Here is a 25472-nt window from a genome sequence, read left to right as displayed (position 1 = left end):
TCGAGAGAGAAACCTTTCAAAACAATTGGATCCTTTTCAGATCGACTTTTTACACTTTTCAACATGTCTCTGAAAAAACACATAAGACAAGAAAAAGTACAGCCCAGCTCTTCTCTTCTGGCTCAAGAAGAGAACATTCAAGTTCAGAAGATGTGCTTGGAAGAAATGCATGAGGAAAATCTCATGAACAAGCACAACAAACAACACCCGGCCCAGGCAGAGTACATCTATTACGTCTGGGAGAGTTTCTTTAAATAACGAAAGGAGATTATCTTCGTCAGAGAAGAAAATGAGAGAAAGACTGCTGAAGTAGATAAATTGTTCAGCCAGCTTCTTGAAAAGGAAGATATTCAGAAGGAGAAAGAAATGGAACTCCTAGACGTGCGTGGAAGGAACTTTGAGCTCAAAGCAAAGCTTGATAAAGCAATAGAAAAACTCAAAGAAATCCTCCAGCAGAAGAAAAATGAGAAAGACAAGGACAAAAAGGATCAGGAGCTGCAATTAAAGCTTGATGAAGCTCTGCTAAAAAATACAGAAATCCTCCAGGAGAAGAAACGGCAGGACATAGAACTCCAAAACTTGGGGATAAAATACAAAGCATTGCTTCAAGAGAAAAAGCAACAACAGAAAGAAAGCAAGCTTGAAAGCGAGCTGAAAACAAAGCTTGATAAAGCACTGCAAAGAAATGACCTGATTCTTCAAGAAAAAGAACAACTGGAAATAAACCAGAGAGAAATGCGGTGCCAACTCCAAAGCATGGACGAAAAATGCAGAGTCCTGGAAGTAAAGCTTGACAAAACTGCAGTGCACAAGCAGAAATATCAAGAGCTGCTTCAAGAGAAAGAACAACAGGACATAAAGCAGAAAGAAGACAAACGTTTACTCCTGGACTTTGAGAGAGAAAACCAAAAGCTGCAAGAACTTTATGAGAAAATGAACTACAAATCAACTGAGATGGAAGGAGAGAAGGAGAAACTGCAAAAACAGTGCTCAGCAATGCAGAGTCAGCTCAATGACATGCTGACAAAAAACACAGAACTCGAGGAACTTTCCAACACCTTGAAGTGCAAAAACACTGAGGTGCAGCTGCTAAAGCAGCAGCTCGAGAAAACAAATGAAGACCTGCAGTGCAAACTTCAAGAAACCGAGAGGAAAAGTCAGCAGTTAGAAGACACTCACAACAAATTACAAGAGCGTTATACAGAGATGCAGGAGGCAAAGGTAATGCAGGAGGTAACATCTAATGAGTTGAAAGGAAGGCTTGAAGACAAACAAGCCGAATTAGAAGAAGTGGAGAAAACATGCAGGAGACTTGAAAAGGAGAATACCGAAACAATCGATCAGCTGAGAACCCTGATCCTAGAGAAAAAGGTTCTCGTGGAAAAGCTCCTGTAAAAGAAGAAGAAACGCTTCCGCTTTTTCTGGAGGAAGGACACTCCTGCTTTTTCTTCTCTTTCTACTTTTTCCACTGCTGATGTCACCTCGTCTTCCTCCACCTCTGTTCCATCGTAATTTTGACCTCCCCTCTCCCTCTCTCCTGACACCTTGACACCTCTCCCTCCCCTAGCTCCCTTGAACTCCGAACACCTGTCCCATCTCCCTCCCCCCTCTCCCTCTCTTTTCACCCTCACCCCCCAACCAGTCCCGACAGTTGACTGCCTCCTCTAGAGCCTGGTTCTGTCATAGGTTTCTTCCTTTAAAGGGAGTTTTTCCTATCCACTGTCGCACCTAGTGCTTGCTCAGAGGGGATTGTTGGGGTTTTCTCTCCTCTATCTCTTTCCTCCTTTCTATCCCTTTCCTTTACCTTCTTCTTTACAACCACCCTCCCCCCCTTTCTATTTCCTCAATAATTTAATAATAAACACAATTGGCTGCATTTTAAATGTGTCTGATCAATGTCTTCATTCAAGAATGAATTGTCTTTGTCACAGAGTCATGTGTATTTTGTGTTTTCCCCGGGCTGGTGATCCTCGCGGTCGTTCAGCCCAGGAGTCCAGATCATTCGTGTTTTAATCACATTTAGTGTTACATTTTAGATCATCACAACAGGATATCCACAATTTAGGATTCAGGCATTTGTTTTAGTTTGATATCATAATCATTCTATGATTGAGTCGGTTACAGAAGCAGCAGTTAGCAGCAATAACTTCAATTCATCAACATTTGCAAGCATTTCTTTATACACATCATTTCAGTCAGGTTGAGGTCTGGACGTCCATGCTGTAGATTTGCTGCGGAGCTTGGGGTCATTATCCTGTTGCATGGCCTAATTTAGAAGAAGCTTTATCTGTCAGACAGCCAGCCTCACATTTGACTCTAAAAATCTTTGGCATACAGAGGAGTTCGTTGACTGCAAGGTGCTTTATTGCTTGTGTCTGCAGAACAAGCTCAAATCACCACAATTGAACCAGCGTACTTGACAGTGGATTTGAGGTGTTTAAGTGTCTGAAATATCATTCCACTTGTAGAGGGTGGAGAGGCCGGCTTTTGAGCTGTCAGCAATCACAAAGAACCAATCAGAGCCAATCTGGAAGGCCTCAATATCATTGGGCTTAGAGATCTTGGACACCTCGATATCCTGGAACTTATTGAACCTGCTTTGGTCGTCATCAAACTTATAAATGTGGGAACCACCAAACAGCTGAGCCACAATGACAAACACCTCATTTTCGATGATAACAGATTTGCACCCCTCAATGGACTGACCTAAAGGGCAGAGAAACACATGAGTCGCGTGAGAATGAAACTGGAAGCATTCTGGGAGTGTTTGTTAGCCTAATGTGTGATTTAGACTTCCTAACAGAGATTGTAACGTTACTGATAATTTGTAAGAATTTTAAAAAAAGTGATGCAATGTGACAACCTCATTGGCTTACAGAATGATGACGTCACACACTTTTAGAATCTTACCTCCAATTCTTCCTCTTGTCTTTTGATCCTTAAACCCATAAATAGGGGTGAAAATCAACGTCCTTCGACTGTTCGTGACACAGATTTAGAGTATTACCGGTGAAAAACAACGACTTTTAGTCCATTACTGGCAGCATTTCTGTTTGCAGCCCTCAACTGTTCGCCAGAGAAGCATTTGGAAACATTTGGATCCTGACTCCAGACTCCAACATGTCTCAAGGAGAAGAACCAAAAAGTCAAGAAGTTGACCCCGGCGCTCTTCCCTGGGATGAACCAGAAGACCCTTACCTCTCCTCTCTTCCTTGGGGTGAACAAGTAGAATTAGAGGAGAAGCGCTTGGCAGAAATGGAGAATGCAAATCTTCTTAACAGAGAGAAGATTGCATCACTGATGGAGGAAAATGAGAGACAGAGTGCTCAATTAAAAAAAATGTCCTACCAGCTCCAAGAAAAGGAGAGTATTATTGATGAAAAACAATGGGATATCAAAGACATGGAGAAAAAGAATCAAGAGCTCCAAGGAAAGCTGGATGAAGCTCTAGAAAATATTAACGAAATCCTCCAAGAGAAGAAACAACAGGACATGAGACAGAGACAGATGCACGATCAACTCGAAAAGATGGAGACAAAATAAAATACAGAGTGGTGACATAGTGGTGAAAGCAAGGGATGATAAAAATCAGGAAACAAATGAAGAGGTTCTTCAAGAGAAAAGGCAACAGCAGATCAAACAAAAGCGAATGGGCCGCGAGCTTAAGAACATCAAGAAACAAAATAACGAGTTGCAAGTAAAGCTTGATGAAGCTCTGCAAATAAATGAAGCCATCCTCGAAGAGAAAAACCAACAGGACATAAAGCAGCGAGACATGGAGAGGCAACTCCAACACATGGAGGGAAAAGACAGGATGCTGCAGGCAAGGCTTGAAGAAACAATGCACAAATATGACGAGTTGCTTCAAGACAAAAGGCAACAGAAGATGAAACAGAAAGAATTAGCTACGTCCACACGTACCCGGGTACGTGTGGACGTAGCTAATTTCTTCAAGCCGAATTAGAAGAAGTGGAAAGAACATGCAACAAACTTGAGAAGCAAAATACAGAAACAGTGGACGAGTTGAGATCTGTCATACTAGAGAAAAAAGTGCTTGTGGAAAAGCAACTCAAGAAGAAGAAAAAATGCTTCCGCTTCATCCTCCGGAGGGCCTCTCCTGCCTCATCATCCTCCACCTCTGTTCCAGCTTAATTTTCCCTTCTCCTCTCCCTCCCCTCTCTCCCCAATAATTTAATAATAAACACAACTGGCTCCATTTTACACCTGTCAGATCAATGTCTTCATTCAAGAATGAATTGTCTTTGGTCCCAGGTCTGAGGGAGGAGGGGCGGTAGTTACAGTCGCAGTAGCACAGGAACAGAGCAGGAGGAAGAGAGAGAGAGAGAGCCAGTGACAACAACGTCACATTAGAAAGGTATAGTAATCATCCACAACTATTTTCAGTTGCGGATGATAAAGGATACAGAAAGTTTATTCATGCATGCCCATATGACAGAGGCTACGTCCACACGTTCCCGGGTATTTTTGAAAACTGAGATTTTTCTATGTGTTTGTACCTTTCGTCCACACGTAAACGCGAAAACTGAGATTTTTAAAAACGCCTGCCAGGGTGGATATTTTCGAAAACTCTGTTTTTGCTTTGGCATGTTCCTAGCAGCGTTTTCCTTCATTTCTGCGTTTACGTGTGGACGGGATTATTTTTTTAAAACGAAAACGGAAAATCTCAGTTTTCAAAAATACCCGTGTACGTGTGGACGAAGCCTTAGATTGCAAGCTTCAGAACATGGAGAACAACAATGAAGGCATCCGAGTAAAGCTCGATGAAGCTTTGCAAAAAAATACAGAAATCCTTAAAGTGAATGAAAAACTGGACATAAACCAGAGAGACATGCAGTGCCAACTCCAAGGCATGGAAGGAAAATACAGAGCACTGCAGGCAATGCATTATGAAACACAGAACAAATATCAAGAGCTGCGTCAAGAGAAAGAACAACAGTACATAAAGCAGAACGAAGAAAAACGTCTTCTTGTGCAGGACTTTGAGAAGACAAACCAAAAACTGCAAGAACTTCACAACAAAATTAAGTACACAACAGCTGAAGTGGAAGGAGAAAAGGAGAAAGTTCAAAAACAGGAGGCAGCAGCTAAAGAACTAAAAGAAAGGCTCGAAGAAGAACAAGCCAAATTAGAAGAAGTGGAAAAAATATGCAAGAAACTAGAGAAGCAAAATACAGAAACAGTGGACGAGTTGAGATCTGTCATACTAGAGAAAAAAGTGCTTGTGGAAAAGCAACTCAAGAAGAAGAAAAAATGCTTCCGCCTCTTCCTCCGGAGGGCCACTCCTGCCTCATCATCCTCCACCTCTGTTCCAGCTTAGTTTTCCCTTCTCCGCTCCCTCCCCAATAATTTAATAATAAACACAATTGGCTCCATTTTACACCTGTCAGATCAATGTCTTCATTCAAGAAGGAATTGTCTCTGGTCCTAGGTCGGGGGGTAGTTACAGTCGCAGGAGGAAGGAGAGAGAGCCAGTGACAACAACGTCACATTAGAAAGGTATAGTAATCATCCACAACTATTTTCAGTTGCGGATGAAAAAGAATACAGAAAGTTTATTCATGCAGGCCCATATGACAGAGGCTACGTCCACACGTACCCGGTTTTTTTAAAAACGGAGATTTTTCTATGTGTTTGCACTTTTCGTCCACACGTAAACTGCGTTTTCGGTCACTGAAAATAGAGATTTCTAAAGACGCCTGCCAGGGTGGATATTTTCAAAAACTCTGTTTTTGCATTTCTGTGTGGATGAGGAAAACTGAGAAAACGCAGCGTCAAAGGTGTGCGCCTTTTTGACGTCACACTGTGCGCCACGTTATTGTTTCGGTAAAATGAATTTCTACAATACTGTTACTGTTAATTGTACTCTCTGCAGTGTTTAAATGATTACATATACACACACAGTTACCGTCCCTCCACACGTACAACTTGGTTCTGCTTCTATGCCTCATCTTTGTTTACTATTTCCCACCAAGGCTTCTAGACTTCTGATTGGCCAACATTTCTACACGGTTAGTACTATATCGCCACCTGTTGCTTTGGCATGTTCCTAGTGTTTTCCTTCATTTCTGCGTTTACATGTGGATGGGATTATTTTTTAGAACGAAAACAGAAAATCTCCGTTTTCAAAAATACCCGTGTACGTGTGGACATAGCCAGAGAATATGAATGTTCTTTTTGTTTTCATATTTTAATTTATATTTAATTGTGTTGTGGTTTGCAGTGTTTTGTGTTATTTCACTTTAAATTAGTTGAAAAGGAAGAAGCTGAAAATTTAAATAGTTAAAAGTTGAACTGTGAATAGTTGGCTTTTGTATTATATGATTTATTTATTGCATTTCATGTGGAGTGAATAAATAAAAGTATATTTACGGTGGCCCCTAGAGACAAAGCACGTACAAACTCCAAAACACGTACAAACTCCAAAACACGTATAAAAGACAACAGAAGTGCTCCAGGATGCTAGGCGCAGTGTTGAGCTTTTGTTACCTAGTGGCAACACAAGCCAGCAAGTACCATGACTGGATTTGGTGTGGTAGTAACAGGTAAATGAACTTTTTTTTTTTTTTTTTTTAATTATTTGAATATATATGAGTGCTTGTGTATAAACACACAAACCATACACATATGCTTTCAATTGTGTAATTTAAGTGATCAAGGTAGCTCTGTTTTGAAGTTCAGTTAATGTTAGAAATTTGTTTTGGAGTTTGTACGTGCTTTTTGGAGTTTGTATGTGTTTTGTCTCTAGGGGCCACCACAGTTATTTATATATAAAAATATATAAATAAAACCACTTTTTTTAACATTAGTAATTCATTTTGTGCATAATTTTATATTATTATTAATAATAAATTAATTCAAGCAACAAAACGACCTGAAGAGCCGGTTTGGAGCCGAAAGCGCCGGCTCTTTTTAGTGAGCCGAGCCGAAAGAGCCGGTTCTCTAAAAAGAGCAGGAAATCCCATCACTAGTTTTTACGTGTTTTGGAGTTTGTACGTGTTTTGAAGTTTGTACGCGCTTTGTCTCTAGGGGCCACCGTAAATATACTTTTATTTATTCACTCCACATAAAATGTAATAAATAAATCATGTAATAAATAAATCATATAATACAAAAACCAACTATTCACAGTTCAACTTTTAACTATTTAAATTTTCAGCTTCTTCCTTTTCAACAAATTTAAAACGAAACAACACAAAACGCTTCAAACCACAACACAATTAAATATAAATTAAAATATGAAAACAAAAAGAAGATGCATATTCTCTGGAGAGTGCTTTGGAGCGTTTTCCTTATAAAAGGGCAGTTTTTACCGTTTCTTCCCGCAGTAAATATAAACAACGATAGTATTCAGAAAGAAAACCAAACATTGCAAATATTTTTATCATAACTCTGGTTTTACGTGGCCTATCAAGACAATTTAAAAACTGGTATAAAGTCCACACTTTTTCCGCCAATTGTTCCGTCTGTCCTGTTCACATCTCCAATGGTTGTACACGTTGTCATTAACGTGGCTTCACTCCACATCAGCCACGCCGCTTTGCTAGCTAAAACACCGGTGTCGGCACATAAGGACGCTGTCATAGCCTGTCGTTGATTAGCTGCGTATATACAAATGTGAATCGCATCATTGGCTGGACTATCGATGAGGTGGCATTGTTCTAATCACATTAGTGATGTGTCGGTTGCGAACGAAATGGCTCTTAGAGCCGGATCTTCGATGTGAACGACGCGAGTGTGGGGGTTTTTTTCTTTTCTTTCTCTCACTCTGTCTCTCGCACTGTTTTTCCCGCTTCACTCCGCATGCGAGCCTTGTGCTTTATGCTGGGCAGAGGGGGGAGGGGCGGTAGTTACACATGCAGTAGCACAGGAACAGAGCGGGAAGGAGAGAGAGATAAGATAAGATGACCTCTGTTAGTCCCACAGGTGGTAAATTTGTTTTGTTACAGCAAGAGTGCAAAGCTATGTAGCAGAAATTAGAAAACACTGGAATGCAATAAAATACAATGGAATAAAATAAAATACTATATACAATAGAATAAAATAGAATAGAATAATATACACAATAGAATAAAATAGAAATACAATACTATATACAACTGAGTAGGAAAATACAAAAATACAACTTCGTCAGAAGAAGAATTGCACAAGAATTGCACATATAGCAGTCAAGAGAAAGGGAGCCAGGGACAACAATGTCACATTAGAAAGGTATAGTAATCAACTATTTTCAGTTGCGGATGATAAAGGATTCAGAAAGTTTATTCATGCAGGCCTATATGACAGAGAACATGCATCTTCTTTTTGTTTTCATATTTTAATTTATATTTAATTGTGTTATGGTTTGCAGTGTTTTGTGTTGTTACACTTTAAATATGTTTAAAAGGAAAAAGCTGAACATTTAAATAGTTAAAAGTTGAACTGTTGTGGTTTTTTTATTATATGATTTATTTATTACATTTTCTGTGGAGAGAATAAATAAAAATATAGAGACAAAGCATGTACAAACTTCAAAACACGTAAAAACTCCATAACACGTATAAACTCTGAAGCAAGTGTGGCACTATGTTAAAAGACACAGACATGAAAATAGTAGCCCCCCATTTTATTTTATGCTCAGAGACACTTTCTTTTAGTAAGGCCACTGCAATGTCAGTTTTAATGTTATATAAGTTCCGCCAGCAGAGGAGCTCGGTCCTGTACGCATCGGTAGCTGAAGCGAAACTAGAAGAAGTAGTGTCAGTGGTGAAGAGGCAGCGTACAGCCTGCGCGCCAAAGAGAACTGATTGTCATATTTTTCTGTCTTTACAGGTAAGCTGGGTGGTTGATAATGTAAAACAGAGGTTCTAAACGTGACAGACAGCAGTGGCGATTATTGATAAATGTCTTGTGTGTGGCGAATGTTAAGCTAAAGAGCTAATTTCCAAGTTGGTCCAGTTGTTAGCCTGTGGTGATCCAAGTGTTAGGCTGTACCGAAACTCTGTGCGCTCGGTGCAGGTATTTTTGGGTTAAAGCCACAATATATATGTTTTGCACAATAAGAGAAAATGTGAATTGCTTTATGTTTAGTTCATGAAGAGTGAATGCTGTAAAAATGTGTTAAGAAAATGTTTATTTGAAAGAGATTAGTTTGATAAATGCAGTTAAGAAGACAGGTTCATAAATAGATTAAAACAGAAGTAAAAACAAGATAAAACTGTAAGGAGCATTCACTATGGTGCTTGTGCATACAGTAAAATGTATTTTTGTGATTTAAGCAGTTTATAAGAGTGGTGCATGTGAATATGAAACTGTATAAGTTACTTGTATAAAGTAATGCCAGCTACACTAGAAGAAGTAGCGTCAGTGGTGAAGAGGCAGCGTACGGCATGAGAACTGATTGTCATATTTTTCTGTTTTTACAATTTACTGTAAAAAAATAAATATGTTGCACAGGAGATGAGTTGGCCCATCATTTCAGCGGTGTAACACACGTGCAAACTCCGAAGCACGTACAAACTCCAAAACACGTAAAAACTCCATAGCACATACAAACTCAGATGCACATACAAACCCCGAAGCACATACAAACTCTAAAACACATACAAACTCTAAAACACGTAAAAGCTCAGAAGCACGTAAAAACTCCAAAACACATACAAAACACAACAGAAGTGCTCCAGAATGCTAGGCGCAGTATTGAGCTTTTGTTACCTAGTGGCTACACAAGCCAGCAAGTACCAACGACTGGATTTGGTGTGTGGTAGTAACAGGTAAATGAATATATATATATTTGAATATATATGAGTGCTTGTGTTTAAATACACAAACCATACACATATGCTTTCAATTGTATAATTTAAGTGATCTAGGTAGCTCTGTTTTGGAAGTTCAGTAAACGCTAGAAATGTGTATTGGTGTTTGTATGTGCTTTGGAAGTTGGACGTGCTTTTTGGAGTTTGTACGTGCTTTGTCTCTAGGGGCCACCGCACATATTTATATATAAAAATATATAAACAAAACCACTTTTTTTTTACATCAGTAATTCCTTTTGTGCATAATTTTATATTATTATTAATAATAAATTAATTCAAGCAACAAAACAACCAGAAGAGCCGGTTCGGAGCCGAAAGAGCCGGCTCTTTTTAGTGAGCCGAGCCGAAAGAGCCGGTTCTCTAAAAAGAGCCGGAAATCCCATCGCTAAATCACATACGGGACCAGACAGTCACTTACCGACTAACACTGCAAAGCAGAATTGTTAAAGTTTTAATTTTAATTTCAATCCAGGTTAGACTTTTTTTGTGCACAACGCAGATTTTCGGTGCGCAGAGACCGTGTAGGCAGTGCGCAAGCGCGCAGCTTAGAGGGAACATTGCTTAGCATATGTGACAATGCATGGCACAAAATGAACAAGAGGTTTCTATTTACTGAGTTCGTTTGAACAGCTTCCGAATCAGAGGCGGAGGCAGACATTTGATACACCCGGGGCTTAGCCCTAAAGGGTAGTATGCATGTAGGATTGGGGGGGGTTAGAAATGACTGAAAGATTAATAGGCTGTTTTGAGTTATGTTAAAAAAAAGAATGACTTCATATAGGGAAAAATAAATATCACATCTGTAGGACACCTTAAATTAGTTTTTTAATTAAGCAGCAAGGCAGAACAAAGTCGGGGCTGTATCAAGACACGAGGACTAAATCCCAATTCAACCAGACCCAGAACTGATCCAGAATTAAAACAGGACTACAACAGTTCAAAATCAGGACTACTTAGGACTTAACCAAAACAGAACCAGAATCAGAACTAGATGATAGTAACACTAAAATCATCATAGACCTGCACTACACTTATTTTTTAATTCTACCAAAGTCCACTATTTAGATTGAGAAAAGTTTATAAAATTATTTAGCCTTGTTGTGCAAACAAGCCTGCATAACTTAATAAATATAGAATTTGAAAAATAGCAAACCTAAAAAGAAACACTAGGTATGAGATACATGTGTACCTATGATACGGTGATACTTTTGGTAAACAACCATTTGACTAACACGTGTCTCACCTGCTCTTGTTCCATCTCAGTTCTGTCCTCATTCTGCTCTCCATCTCCCTCTTTGTGCTGACAATCATCAAATATACAGTTGAAACCAGATATTTACATACTCTTCAGAAAACACAAACAATTTTTTAATTGTAACATCAAATCAGACTAAATGTTTATTTTTTTTAGATTGATAAATATAAAAAACATATTTGTTAACTTTAAGAGTAAAGAGAGAAACTATCTGTATTTCTTAATTGTAAATGGCACCAAATTGTATTCAAAATTAAGCCACATTTACGGAGCTCCACAATTCTTTTCCTGGTGTTTTGGTTGACATCTCTTGGTTTTCCCATTTCAAAGAAACAGGCTCTGTGTTTTGCCTTATATGCATCCACACGTGTGCCACCAATTTATCCACATGGACTCTACTAACCTATCAGAAGCTTCTTCAGCTCAAAATGGAATCGTCTGGAGTTTTCTTATTAATTAACAATAAACTTAGTGTATATGTACTCCTAAATTTGATGAAAGTAATAAAAAACAGACAGCTCTGTTGATGATTTGCTTTGGTACCTGGTCAAACTTAAGCTCTCCTCTGTCTGCCTGGCTGCGTTTCTCCAACAGTGCACTGGCAGGTAGTGATGGGTCGTTCGCGAACGAAGTGGCTCTTAGAGCCGGCTCTTTGACGTGAACGACGCGAGCCGGCTCCTTATCGCGAGCCGTCACGTGGGTTTTTTTTTTTGTCTTTCTCTCACCCTCTCTCTCTCTCTCGCACTTTTTTTCCGCTTCACTTCGCACCTGAGCCTTGTGCTTTATGCTGGGCAGAGGGGGGAGGGGCGGTAGTTACACTCAGTAGCACAGGAACAGAGCCAGAGGGAGAGAGAGAGAAAGAGAGCCAGGGACAACAACGTCACATTAGAAAGGTATAGTAATCATCCACAACTATTTTCGGTTGCAGATGATAAAGGATTCAGAAAGTTTATTCATGCAGGCCCATATGACAGAGAATATGCATCTTCTTTTTGTTTTCATATTATAATTTATATTTAATTGTGTTGTGGTTTGCAGTGTTTTGTGTTGTTTTCACTTTAAATTTGTAAAAGGAAAAAGCTGAAAATTTAAATAGTTAAAAGTTGAAATGTGAATAGTTGATTTTTGTATTATATGATTTATTTATTACATTTTATGTGGAGTGAAAAAATAAAAGTATATTTACAGTGGCCCCTACAGACAAAGCACATACAAACTTCAAATCACGTACGAACTCTGAAGCACGTACAAACTCCAAAACACGTAAAAACTCCAAAACACGTACAAAAAACTCAGAAGCACTTAAAAACTCAAAACACTTACAAAAGACAACAGAAGTGCTCCAGGATGCTGGGCGCAGTGTTGAGCTTTTGTTACCTAGTGGCTACACAAGCCAGCAAGTACCAACGACCGGATTTGGTGTGTGGTAGTAACAGGTAAATGAACTTTTTTAAAATTATTTGAATATATATGAGTGCCTGTGTATAAATACACAAACAATACACACATGCTTTCAATTGTGTAATTTAAGTGATCTAGGTAGCTCTGCTTTGGAAGTTCAGTTCATGCTAGAAATGTGTTTTGGAGTTTGTACGTGTTTTGTCTCTAGGGGCCACCGCATATATTTATATATAAACATATACAAATAAAACCACTTTTTTTTACGTTAGTAATTCCTTTTGTGCATAATTTTATATTATTGTTAATAATAAATTAATTAAAGCAACAAAACAACCTGAAGAGCCGGCTCGGAGCCGAAAGAGCCGAACCGAAAGAGCCGGATCTCTAAAAAGAGCCGGAAATCCCATCACTACTGGCAGGCAGCAGCTCCCCCCGCCCCCTCGCTCAGCTTGGATCATACCAATATTAGGGGGGATTTATGCACAGTCGTAAATTCCCACAGTGTGCACTATGTGCTTCGAATATTGTGTTTAGTTTTTGTTTTATACAGTTGCCAGGCATCTAACTATGAAAAAATTACACTCCAAAAGACCCCGGGCTTCTGAAAAGACAAGGGATCCCTACCTGGGAAGTCACAACCGCTTGTCAGCCGTTAGCTCCTCCAGCTGATGGGCCTCGTTAGTAGCGCCCTACTTAAATGGCACTCGCCATCAGAAAGGTTGCCTACCTTGAATAATACGTTATTCATGATAGGGAAACATAGTACTGGCAAATGTGATTACTGTGGGGTAGAGGAAACTGTAGAACATGTCATGTTGCAGTGTCAGAGGTATCAGGTTGAGAGGAGACATTTGATTCAAAATCTTAGTAACCTAAAGATCAAACTGGATCTGGTTGATTTGTTGCGAAAGGAATTGGGAAGTAAAAGTTATCAGGCCTTATTTCTGTTTTTAAAAGAGGGGAACCTGTTTGGCAGGATTTGAGAAATTTTTTTTTTTTTGAGCGTCGTTCCAGACCATACTCCGTACCAGTTGGTGGCGGTAATGCACCTTCCAATTGTTTGCCAACCGCCAATATAACTGTAAGAAAGAAAGAAGGAAAGCAAGAAAGGTTGCCTACCCCTGGTCTAGAAGAACAAAGTAAACTTCGGGAGAATGGACTAGTTAGTTTTAACAGCTCTTAAAGTAACATGAGAAACATTTTTCACCAAGAAATTCAGTTCAGTGGGTGGGTCAATGGGTTGTTCAGTGGGTCAGAAAAGTGGGCCTGTCATTTTGTCATTCAGTGGGCAAAAGGGGATGGGGAAGCATACAGCTACAAGGACATAAATGTAGCCAACTTGTGATATGCTATGGTTAATTGCCACTCTGTTTCCGCAGGACACTGACTGAGAGAGAGAAAGACGACAACAGAAGACAACGGTTCAATTTTAATGTAAGTACTGTTTGTTGGGCTTTTAAGTGGTTGAACATGTAAAACTTGCATGTGCCATTCTCCTCATTTTTAAAATTTAAAACTTGTTTTAAAACTTTTTTTTCTTTAAGTTTTTTTTGGGGGGTTGGGATGGAAGCAAAGTTTGTGTGTGGATGTATTGTTGTTGTTCTTTGTTTGTTTTCTCATACTATCAAAATAAATTAAATTGGTATGCAGAGTTTTTCTCTCTCACTTTCTGCCTCTCACTCTTTGTATTTACAGTGCAAACAAGATGGAGAGAAACATTGTCTACTGCCTGCTTTGTAAAAAGCCGCAACAGTCCATTCGCACACACCTGAGCAGAGTGTGCCTGAAAGACTGCACACCACAGAAATGTGAGGAAGAAGCTTCCAGAGCCATTGCTTCACAGAAGCTGTTTTCTAATGAAGGTAGAGTCTGGAACTTCTCAGAGCTCCAGGAGTACTGCAAGGATGAAGAATCTTGCATTAAACTCTGCACTCGCCTTCAAACACGTGGATTTATCATCACGAACAGTCCCCAAGCGTTTTCGACAGTTGTGCCAACAGCGAGGTATGATGACCTTATTGCCACTTCCACATATTGGATGACACATACAAACTTTCAATAATGTCTTACCTCTGTCACATTTGCAATAGGTCTGATAAGAAGGAAATTCTTGCCGTGGCCAAGAAGGATATTGAATATTTCCACACAAGACTTTCTGGCGGTGATTGCATCCCCACATTTGCAATGACTACCTTCAGACAGTACTGCGAGGCCATCCTGATTTTACAACATGGACTGACAGCAAATGCTGTTCAAGAACTTTGTGTAAGTGCACCACCAACAACCAAAGTGCACGATAAGTGAAATGACAGCTGATGTAAGTCTGTATTTCTTTAAGCTCCAACACCTTTTTTTTTACATACACAGGTAGAGGACTGGATGGCGCGGAAAGCAGTAGCTGATGGTGTTGAGCTGAGTTCCACAGCATTCAGTGGTAACTTGAAGATAACCAGCCAGGAAGAACAAGTAAGTCATTCATTCTCAGCAGCGACTCTCTTCTTGCTCTATAGGCACCTTGTGAATTGATTTTATGAGATATTTAACATTGATTCCTTTTTTTCTCTGCAGTTGTTGGACTGCTATTTTAGGAACATCCGTCCAGTGTCCTTGGAAAATCAAATTGCTGGCAGCGATGACAGGGGCAAGTTCTTCCTAGGAGAATGTGGGGTCCCACTGTCCAACCCATCATTAGATGTAAAACGCCTGAAAGCGAGGTGAGTGCTTGACCTAACTGGATCAATAGCATATTAAGAAAGATTTGTTTCTTTGATCTGACAGAGAAACCCTAACCCTGGACTCATAACAGTCAGCCACATATGTTGCTGTATGTCAGAGATGTTCGCCCCTTGTATTTTGGTTTTTTCATCTCTCTGGGCTCTCTAATTAATTTGCATGCATTAAAAACCACAGATACCTGAGCACTGAACCTGGGGATGCTATGGCTGAGTCAGCATCAAGCTCAGTAGGAGGACTACCGACACCAGGACAGGCCAGGTACACTTTTTTTTTAAAAATATCACACACTACCACAAGTCAACCTGTGTTACACGTTTCCACATTTAAAAACTTTTGATGGATTTGATGCATCCCCTCCTCTACACCTTTCATGTAGCACATCATCTACGCATCTGCCACTCCAAGAATGGGATGCCTTCCTGCAGGCCTTCCCGGTCACGCTGACTGGAGAGCCACCATCCAAACGGCAGTGTGTACAGGCTGGCTTTCTACAGCACAGACACCACTACAAGAAATGGAGGGATATTCAGCTGAAGAACAGAGTTGGGTACATTCTCGGTAAGGCCTGGGCATGTCATGTTAATGGAGCTGCTTCTGTTGCATTGCTTTGTTTGTTTTGTATGTATTTCAGAATGAAAATACTTTAATAATCTCTAAGAAAATTATGTGGAAATACACTTGTGTAGAGACAATAGCAGTAACAGTCTGAACTAATTAAATAATACAATACATGTAAGTTTAACCGACTCAATGTTGTACACCCAAAATATACACAGATAGCTCAATTATAAATATATGGAATATTTTAAGGTACAAATACGTGATTGACTAAAATGCATATGGTTGATTTTTCATTTTTAAGCCGCAATAATCACTTGCATTATTTCTTGTACGTCGCTTTGTGACCACTTCATTTAGGTCAGTCAGTTGGCAGAAGAGGAAACCCACCTCAGCCTGCACGTGTGCAGATGGCTTTGGACAAGGAGAAATGGGACACCAACAAGCCCACTGTCAATGCCATCTTGCAGGCCTGGGTTGTTCCGCAGCCCAGTATGCAAGACAACCAGTCCCTCATGTCTTCGATTGCAGAGCAGAAGTGGAAGGGCCTGGCTTTGCAAGACTTCGGGGAACGGAAGGGCAAAGGTAAAATGCACACAACATTTAGACAAATTGCAAGTGAACGTTTCTAAGAGCCCTGTCATGACCGATGGTCTCTTTCAACTTACAGGTGTGATCGCACTTATGCCTTTCCACAAAGGGGATATAGTGTGCGATTACCACGGGACATATATCACTGAAGCAGAAGGGAAACGGAGGCCCCAGTCGGGGTATCTGTTCTTCTTCAGGGACGAGTGTGACCGAGGGATGTGCATCGATGCCACTGCATTCCCCTGTGCCTGTCATCCCGACATTGACACCTATGGGAGGCGAATGAACCATTCCCGAAAAAATCCAAACACCAAGCCACAGAAGTTTACAATGAACTTCCCTGCAGGACCTCAGGAGACAATACTTTTCATTGCCCTGAAGGACATCGCAGTTGGTGAGGAGGTATTATGGGACTACGGGGTAACTCGGAAATCTTATGGTGGTGAAGGGGAAGACTTGGAGTGGCTGGACAGCTGACTTTCATTTTATCTGTTCTTTTCCTATTCTCTTTGCATGGGCTTTTTTTATGTAGTGATTTTATTCTAAAAAAACACAGATGTTTTTACATTGTCTTGCATGTAATTTAAATGTGGTTTGAGGGTTTTTTGTTTTGTTTTGTTTTGTTTTAATTTACGTATTGAAATAAAGTGTGATGTTTCCAAATTTCACTCTGCTTCATATTGTATTATTTACGTTCACTGTTTCGTGTTTTATTGTGAAAGTCTTGTGTTTCCATGTTCAGGTGTCTGGTTTTGCTTCCACTGTGGCTCCATTTTAATTTCTCATTTGTGTTCCCCGCGTCTTGATGCCTCCTGAAGAGCATGAGGATTAACATAGCCAAGGTAATTATGAAACACGTCAGGTTTACAGATGAATAATAACAATAATAATAATAAATGTGAGATACTAGCTCTACATGAGTGTCTCCTGCAGTTAATATGTAATACACAGATGAAAGATGAGGTGAGATATCTAGGCATTATCTCTTGTCATTTGCAAAGATTAACTACTAACAGAAAATAAGAATATCTCAATAATAGACTTAGAATTTTCTATCCTAACCCTAATTTTAAACAGGTGCCTGCAGATTTTTTGGGAGAATTTGGACAGTCTGTCTGACATCTGCATTTGCTCATATTTGTTTAACAGCCCGGGTCTGCGCTCAGGTGTCGCACTTTGGATAAATAAGAGCCGCTAAGCAGTAAATAAAATGCACAGAGAAGTCTGACGTGAAAGCCGTTTATCAGTAGTCAAGTATGCGAGTCCGTACAGCGCAATCGTTTGACAGTGTACTTGATGATATTTCTGTTACAGAGTTTTTACTGCCACCCCCTCTTAATTTAAATATGAACAGAAATTACACAGATAATTTAAAAATGTATCTTAAGCACGTTGGGACCATTCGCTTACATGTATTATGAAACAGATGGTTTGGCGACAGTGATCCAGGTAAATGCTACATGGACACCTGATCAGAGGACAAGGGCTTAAAAGGTGTCTGTGTGTCTGTATGTTTATGTAATTGTATATATGGAGGACAGATAGCCGCATCGATATGTTGCTCATCAATGACCAGCAATTAAGGGAGAGCTACCAAATGACAGTTTGCACAAAGATGGCATTACATCCCAAGCCTCCACCGTCCCGGTAACAACAGATTACCATGGAGAATATGGTTTTCAGCAGAGATTTCAAAAGGCTGGTAAAGCAAAAATAAATACATAAATAAAAATAATAACAATAATGAAAATGTCATTCTGCCTCATTCAAAATTTCCTAAAACCATACTGGCTGATCAGTTACTGTACAGTGAGATATTGTTTTTCTTACTCAAGCACATAAAGGTTGACTAGATTATAAGAGCGAAAGGTGAGCAGTGAAGCTGTTAGCGTGTTACTTGAAATCATAACTAATGCACTTTATAAAATAAATACCTAAAGGTTTTTCAGAAATTATTACATAGAATAACAAAGCCGTACTTTTACATATACTGAAAACCAAAAAAAAGCTTTATATTAAATGTACATAGGGGAGCTTGAAAGGAGCATGAAGTACAGGCCATTTTAGTGTCTTGAGTCAGCTCCATACCTGGCTGAGAAGGACCATGGGTCAAAGCAGTCTCCAGCACCTGGCTGTGATGTCAGTTGAGAAAGAGATGCTTGAGAGACTTGACCACCAAAATGTGATAGACAGATTTACCAACCTCAAGCTGAGGCGACATAGGTTAAAAGAAAAGAAAAAATCTGCAGAGCCATAGTAGTATCTGCAGTAAAGATCTTTTCATACATTGTACCATAGGCCAAGGTGTCTCCATTTTCTAATTTTTTAATAATATTTTGTACATTTCAAGGACTGTGTATTTTTGGAGTGTATTTTTTATGTATCTGTATTATATTATACATACACATTAAGAGTGTCGCTGAGCTCCAGTCTGTGTGGGATTATACGGTGTGAAACTTGACAGTACAGCTGTTGACTTATGCGGGATTTTAACCCTCGATATAGTGGATTGCCCGCCAATGTGTGTATGTGTTTGTGTATTGCCAGGAGCGGAGTGCGTTTTCTCACGGGAGTGGAGTCACGGTGTGGGAAGAAGAGTTATAGAGTTGCTTTTTCACCTTTTGGACATTCTGCACTGTGTGGGATTCTGGGGAGGAATGACCACATGGTCCACAGTGCCTGGGACTGTACATTGTGTAATTAGGCTTAGCATATGTGACAGTACATGGCACAAAATGAACAAGAGGTTTCCATTTACTGAGTTAGTTTGATCAGCCTCAGAATCACAAAACAACCACAATGGACCAAAGTGCTGAAAAGAAGATTAAATACATAAAAACAGATACAAACGAAAACCACATAAAAGAAGAAGGATTAAAAAAAAAACCCAAAAAAACTTTATGAAAATAAATAAATAATATTATAAAATAAAATCTCACATGGTGTCAAAGGCCAATAATCATCATAACAAAACCTGAAAGTTGTCCCTGAAATAATAACATACCATCCATTCATTCTCTAATCTTTTTCAGGGTCGCTTTATTTGCCCAACAGCTTCACAAAAGCTGGAGAATTTATTGCTGTATGATGTATATAATGTGCCTCTCTTTTTAAAGCCAAGAAGTCAGTAGTAAACAAAAAACCTACATTTCAAGGTCCTTAATCATCAGAAACTATTAAGCTAGACAGCCAATATTTATATATATGCAAAAGTATTAGAAATGTCTGTTTAAACACTTATTATTATTATCCATTAACTATTATTATTTTCACTTTGGCTTAAAATAAAATATCTCCCTCTGCTGTTAGTGTAGATTACTGCAACTTCTGCATGAGCGTCCTTTCCATGCTATGGAGAGACAAAGAGTGAAATGGACACAGTAAATCAGTATATCGATTACGTATTTTGCCTGTTATCAAGTTGGAAAGGTGCCAGGGAGCACAGTGGCCTCAGGGGTGGGTTCGATTCTGGCTTGGATAACGTCAAATCGATTCATTAAAATCCTGAATCGATTTTTTAATATAAATTTATTTTGCCAGAATCTCTGGTGAAACCTCACAAAATTTCAACAACCACCAAACAGCTAAGACAGTAAATGAGAGCAGGTACACGGTTTCTGCACAAAGACGTAAACACACAGCGCGCACCCACCGACGGATCAGAATCAGTTAGATGTCGCCTTTCTCACCTGACCGCACGGACATGGTCAGGGGTGAAAGCTGACAGCTGGCTGATTCTGATCTGTCGGCGGGTCCACGTTTTGTGTTCACGCCCTTTTTGCTCTGATTCTAAAGATGTTAGTTTTGTCTCTCTCCAAACAATATTGACCAAACCAGCAGCAAAAGAAGATCCAAACTGCGCTTCAAATAAACATTGTCATGAATTTCCTCTGACTTTTACTGTTTTGCTTCCACCACTCTCAGAAAAATTTTGGTTCTTCAGATGTCTTCATGGTTCTTTAAAGAACCATCATACGTCAAAGAACCTTTTTACTTTGTAGATGGTTCTTTAGCTATTACAAATGGTTCTTCATCCTTAGCTATCTGAGTTTGATGGTGTAAAATTGCATAAATATTTATTCACTTTAATGAGGGTGTGAATTATACTGGGTGTTTTGTTTGTGTGCGTGTGTGTTTGGGGGGGGGGGTTACCTGGTGATTACCCTTAAGAGCAGATGGTGGGATACTGAATATTCAAATAAAAGTTAGAAACACTTGCTTAAAAATATTCTGGTGGCAGGGCTGGGGGCCAAAGCCTAAGGACCCCCACCATCCACCCTGCAAACCCACTGATCACAAATAATGTGGTAACAGAATATAGAATTTATTATTAAGACGTTTATGAATATGGTGAATTTATAAATTAACAATCCATTTGGGGGATATTAGACTGATTCAGATACTGTACTTTAGCTCTAAATTTTAATAAAGTATTACTATTTTCTGCTTTAAGGCATTACTTTTGAGAATATTATACACATATATATATGTATAACTTATTTTCAGAGTAGTTGACAAATTATGCTCCGGTCATTTGATGTTACCAAGATAGATGTCCTTTTGTAATATAGTTAAAAAGAAATTGTACATTTCATTTATCAAACATCATACATTAGGCAAAGAAGAGGTCATTATACTAACAAGACCAGATAATCCAAAGCATAAAATAATCAACATTTATCCGAAGAAGGCTTAAAAGTTAGAATAAACGGTGGTATAGTGGTTAGCGCTGTTTCCTCACAGCTAGAAAGACTCTGTTCAATTCCCGGGGTCAACCAGGTGCCTTTTTGTGTGGAGTTTGCATGTTCTCCCTGTTTCTGTGTGGGTTTCCACCCACAATCCAAAGACATACATATCTGAATGACAGCCCTGCCATGGACTGGCAACCTGTCCAGGGTCTACCCCACCTAAAAAAAACAGCTGGCATAGGCTCCAGCACCCCTCCGATCCTTATGACGATAAAGCGGCTTGGAAAATGAATGAACAAAAAATAAATAAATACGTTTTTGATGTCACAGAGTAAAACAATGTAATGTGCATTTTGTTTTGTTTTAGCAGATCGTGGCTCAGCAGTGGACTGTGGGAGAAGTATCTCTTTGGCTTGGAGAAAATGAATTGGCAGATTATCAACAGGTCTTTGTAGGTGAGCATTTCTATGGATATGCCATATCAGTGTCCACGATGCTCCACAAGAAAACCAACATATGAAAAACTGCTGAAACGTCAACAGATATACCATTTAAGTGAATGTGGATTCTTCATTGTCTGCGGACTAGAAGACTGTCCCAGAAAGTTTTTGTCTGTGAAATCTTTGAAAAATCACATAAGGAAGAAACATAAATATCAGAAACATGGATTAGAGTCTGCCCCAGACTGTGACCCTGTCATCCAGGAAACTGTTGAATCACCTGAACGAGCTCTGTGTGAACTTATAGAGAACTTTGCAGAGACTGTGAGAAAACAACTGGCATTGTTTTCCTTGAATCTTCAAGAGAAAAGTATTGTAAATAGAAAAGTTCAAACATTTGTTCTTAGTGAAGTAGAGTCACTTTCCAAGTCTTTTATTGAAAACTATAGGGAGATATTTACTAAATGTTTGCAGACTCTTAATTTTGATATATCAAGTTTTCATTATATTGATGACAGTAGTTTGGTAGAACATTGCTTCAGTGCAGTCAGCAACACATATCAACTAGACAGATACTGTGTTGAGAAATTAAACCTGATTGAAGCTGTTGAATGTATCCTGGGGATAGATCCTTTTACTGGGAAACAGGACACTTTTCAGTATATTCTAGGGCTGCTCGATTATGGCAAAAATGATAATCACGATTATTTTCACTGAAATTGAGATCTCGATTATTTGACGATATTTATTTAACCCTTTAAGACCTACTATAGAACCAAGTCCGCCAGAGCTTATATTATTTTTTTACATGTTGTAGTGCCATTTGTGGGAGCATTTCAAGTTGCTATACAACTGTTATATCCCATATTTTAATAACATGTATGCATTAAGTCCATAGTAACTACATTAATTGCAAAAAAGTGCAATAAACTACAAAAAAATTGAAAATCGTTTTAGTTTTGTTTTTTACATATATTTCTACTTCGAGAAATTTAAGAGGTTTATCCCTCAAAACTTTAAATACAAAAAAGTTGCAAAAAATAGTTTACAACAACAGGAAATTTATTTTGAGTGTCTTCATAGTTTTATTTGGGAGATACAGCAATTTTTATATACTGCAGGAAAAACGAAAAAACAATCCTATGATGCAAATTTGCAAAGAAAACAGCAGGTGCATCAAAATAAACTATTTCCAGCAGTGCAATTCGAGTTCTAAGCATCCCAGAAACTATTCAGAAAAGTCAAACATGACTTATAAAAATACCAGTGTACGGTTTTTTACTAAGTTAACTACCTTTAATTTAGCAAACTCCCACCGTAAGGGTGTGTTTTAACTGATGAAACTGTGTCGTACTCAGGCTCGGACATCTGATTGCTGCCTTTTATAAATTTTATTGCACAAGCATAAACTAACACCAGTACAGTAACCGTGCCTTTACAGAAGCCAGGTAATCAACTGAAAGACACAAAATAAAACAACCATACAACATTAACAAAGCAACACTATTAATGACAGTACAGTTTAGTAATAGTCATATTTATAGCTTTAACACGTTACTTAGTTAACACAGAAACTCACCAGCTCGGCTTCATCAGTCATAACAGCAATATCAATGAACAGAAGATCCGGCAGGTAGGATCTATGAGCGGCCGTTAATACGTACCATCCCAGACTTACATAAATCACTCCGTCTTAAATAAATTTGTCATTTAAAGCAAATATGAGTCTGGCTGATAATAAATCACAACAAACAAATTGGCATGTTGGTAATATGGGAAAAACCACACAACCAGTATAGGCTTTTAAGGCCTACAAGTAAAAAACTACATTTTCCGTGAAAATGATGTCACTTCCGGTTTCGGGCAGGAAATGGCGGACATACGATAGTTCACGCTGACGTCTGTTTCACTGTGGGAAGTGTTACGAACAGCTGATCGGATCGGCAAAACGTGTTTCTGGAATATTATGTTCTTGTTCCTGCAAGCGCTTTTTATGCAATTTTTGCAAAGCTATATGTGGAAGGAAACCGTGACCGAGGACAAGCTGATGGCATAAGATGTAAGTACAACTCCTCCGGTTTCATATGCAAAACAAATTATTGTGCTAGCTTACGCGGTTCCGGTTCTACAGGGATTTAAAGGGTTAACAATAACAATGTATTGAATAATGATTTTAAAAAATAATATAAAATAGTTTGCAACACCACTGAAGTTTTTTTTTACCTCTCTTTTCAACCAACGGCAGTCACTCTCCTCTCCAAATAACTTCTGCTTAGCTTTCCGAGCTTCCCTCGGGCCCTGTCTTAATTGTTGTGACACGTGTTCGAAATGCAGAGAGGTGCGCTGGATTTGCCACACGGAGCAGCGCGAGAGTAAAGCATGAGGGAGGGGCTAATAATCGGCTCAGTCATTTTTAATGATCGTTGAAAGCCCAGATCGTAATCGTGATTAAAATTCGATTAATTGAGCAGCCCTAGTATATTCCACTTCTAAAAGTCTTAGAATTAATATGTAATGATCCTAACATTTTAAGACAAAATTTTAGGCCAGATCCCCGTGCTCCTGAAACCTTTACAGATTTTAGTGATGGGAAAATTTACAAAGAAAGTGAATTTTTTTAACACAGACAACCCACATTTGAGAATTCAGTTGTACACTGATGAATTTGAAGTTGCTAATCCAATAGGATCAAAGACACTTCTACATAAAGTGTCTGCATTTTATTTTACTTTGGGAAATATTCCACCAAAAGACAGATCTGTTTTAAGACATATTCATCTGTTGATACTTGTCAAACATAGATTGGTGAAAACATATGGATTTGAGAAAATATTAGAACCATTAATTTGTGACCTACAGGTTTTGCAAGAACGTGGATTACGAATAAAATTTGAAGACAGACAGTACTGCATCAAAGGTGGTCTGGCCGCAATATCTGCAGACAACCTAACCTCTCACACACTTGCCGGTTTTAGCTGCTCATTCAGTAATGGTAGAATATGCAGGTTTTGTATGTGTCATTACGAGGACCTGTCTAAGATCATTAGTGAGGGAGATTGTATTCTTAGGACAAAGACTGTTCATGCATACCATCTGCAATGTGTTGAGGATGACCCCCACTGTAGGTCAGTGTATGGTGTAACTGGCCCATGTGCCTTCAACAAGCTGTCATATTTTGATACCACAAATGCATTCCCACCTGATGTAATGCATGATTTTCTTGAGGGGGTCATTCCTCTTGTTTTGAAGTCTGTTTTAAAAGCTTTGCTCAATGACAAAACCGTTACTATCCAAGAGGTTAATGACAACATAAGGAATTTTAGTTTTGGACAGAATGACTGCACCTCCAAACCTGCTCTAATACCTGAGAAGGTAGCACTGGATGGAAATATCTCTGGAACTGCTGTTGAGAAATGGACATTATTTAGGACTCTGCCTTTCCTCATAGGCTCCAGGATTGAAAAGGGTAACAAGTTTTGTCAGCTTTATCTTTTGGTTCGAGAAATAGGAGAGATTATTCTTGCTCCAACCATCAAAGATTTAAAATGGTTCTTTAAAGAACCACTCAGAAAAGGGTTCTTTAAGATGGGTCTTTAAAGAACCATCTGAAAGACCTTTTTAAAAATAGTTCTTCAAAGAACCATTTTCAAAAAAGGTTCTTTGAAAAACCTTTAAAGGTGCCCCAAAGAACCATTTCTTGATTGTTCTTTGGGGCACCATTAAAGGTTCTTCAATGAACCACTGAAAGAAATGGTTCTTCAAAGAACCATTGTTTGAAAGGTTCTTTGTGGCACCACAAAATGTTCTTCTATGGCATCAGTCTAAAGAACCGCTTTTGGTTCCAGTTGGCAACTTTATTTTTCTGAGTGCATGATAAAATCTCTCTCTCTCTCTCTCTCTCTCTCTCTCTCTCTCTCTCTACTTCAAGAACAGTTTCCTGTCTAAAAATCTATTTTCTGCATTATTCGCTTGCTTGTTACGCACAAGTCTA

General features: G+C 38.9%; 1 protein-coding gene across 2 annotated transcripts; it reads left to right on the top strand.

The window, feature by feature from the left end:
• The first annotated feature begins 13783 nt into the window (after nt 1-13783).
• LOC113018632 (uncharacterized) lies at nt 13784-17043 on the top strand. Of its 2 annotated transcripts, XM_026161823.1 has the most exons (9): nt 13784-13902; nt 14164-14472; nt 14559-14733; nt 14836-14934; nt 15037-15182; nt 15379-15462; nt 15581-15762; nt 16123-16347; nt 16433-17043. In XM_026161823.1, exons 2-9 carry the CDS (start codon nt 14174-14176, stop codon nt 16828-16830), a joined length of 1608 nt encoding a protein of 535 aa, XP_026017608.1. In that variant the 5' UTR covers nt 13784-13902; nt 14164-14173; the 3' UTR covers nt 16831-17043. The 2 variants fall into 2 exon arrangements, with proteins under 2 accessions (XP_026017608.1, XP_026017609.1); XM_026161824.1 differs by lacking the exon at nt 13784-13902 and having other exon boundaries at nt 14093-14472.
• The last annotated feature ends 8429 nt before the right edge of the window (nt 17044-25472 follow it).

Source organism: Astatotilapia calliptera, chromosome 3 (assembly GCF_900246225.1).
Source record: "Astatotilapia calliptera chromosome 3, fAstCal1.2, whole genome shotgun sequence".
Classification (NCBI taxonomy): domain Eukaryota; kingdom Metazoa; phylum Chordata; class Actinopteri; order Cichliformes; family Cichlidae; genus Astatotilapia; species Astatotilapia calliptera.
This window is presented reverse-complemented; position numbering and strand designations above follow the sequence as displayed.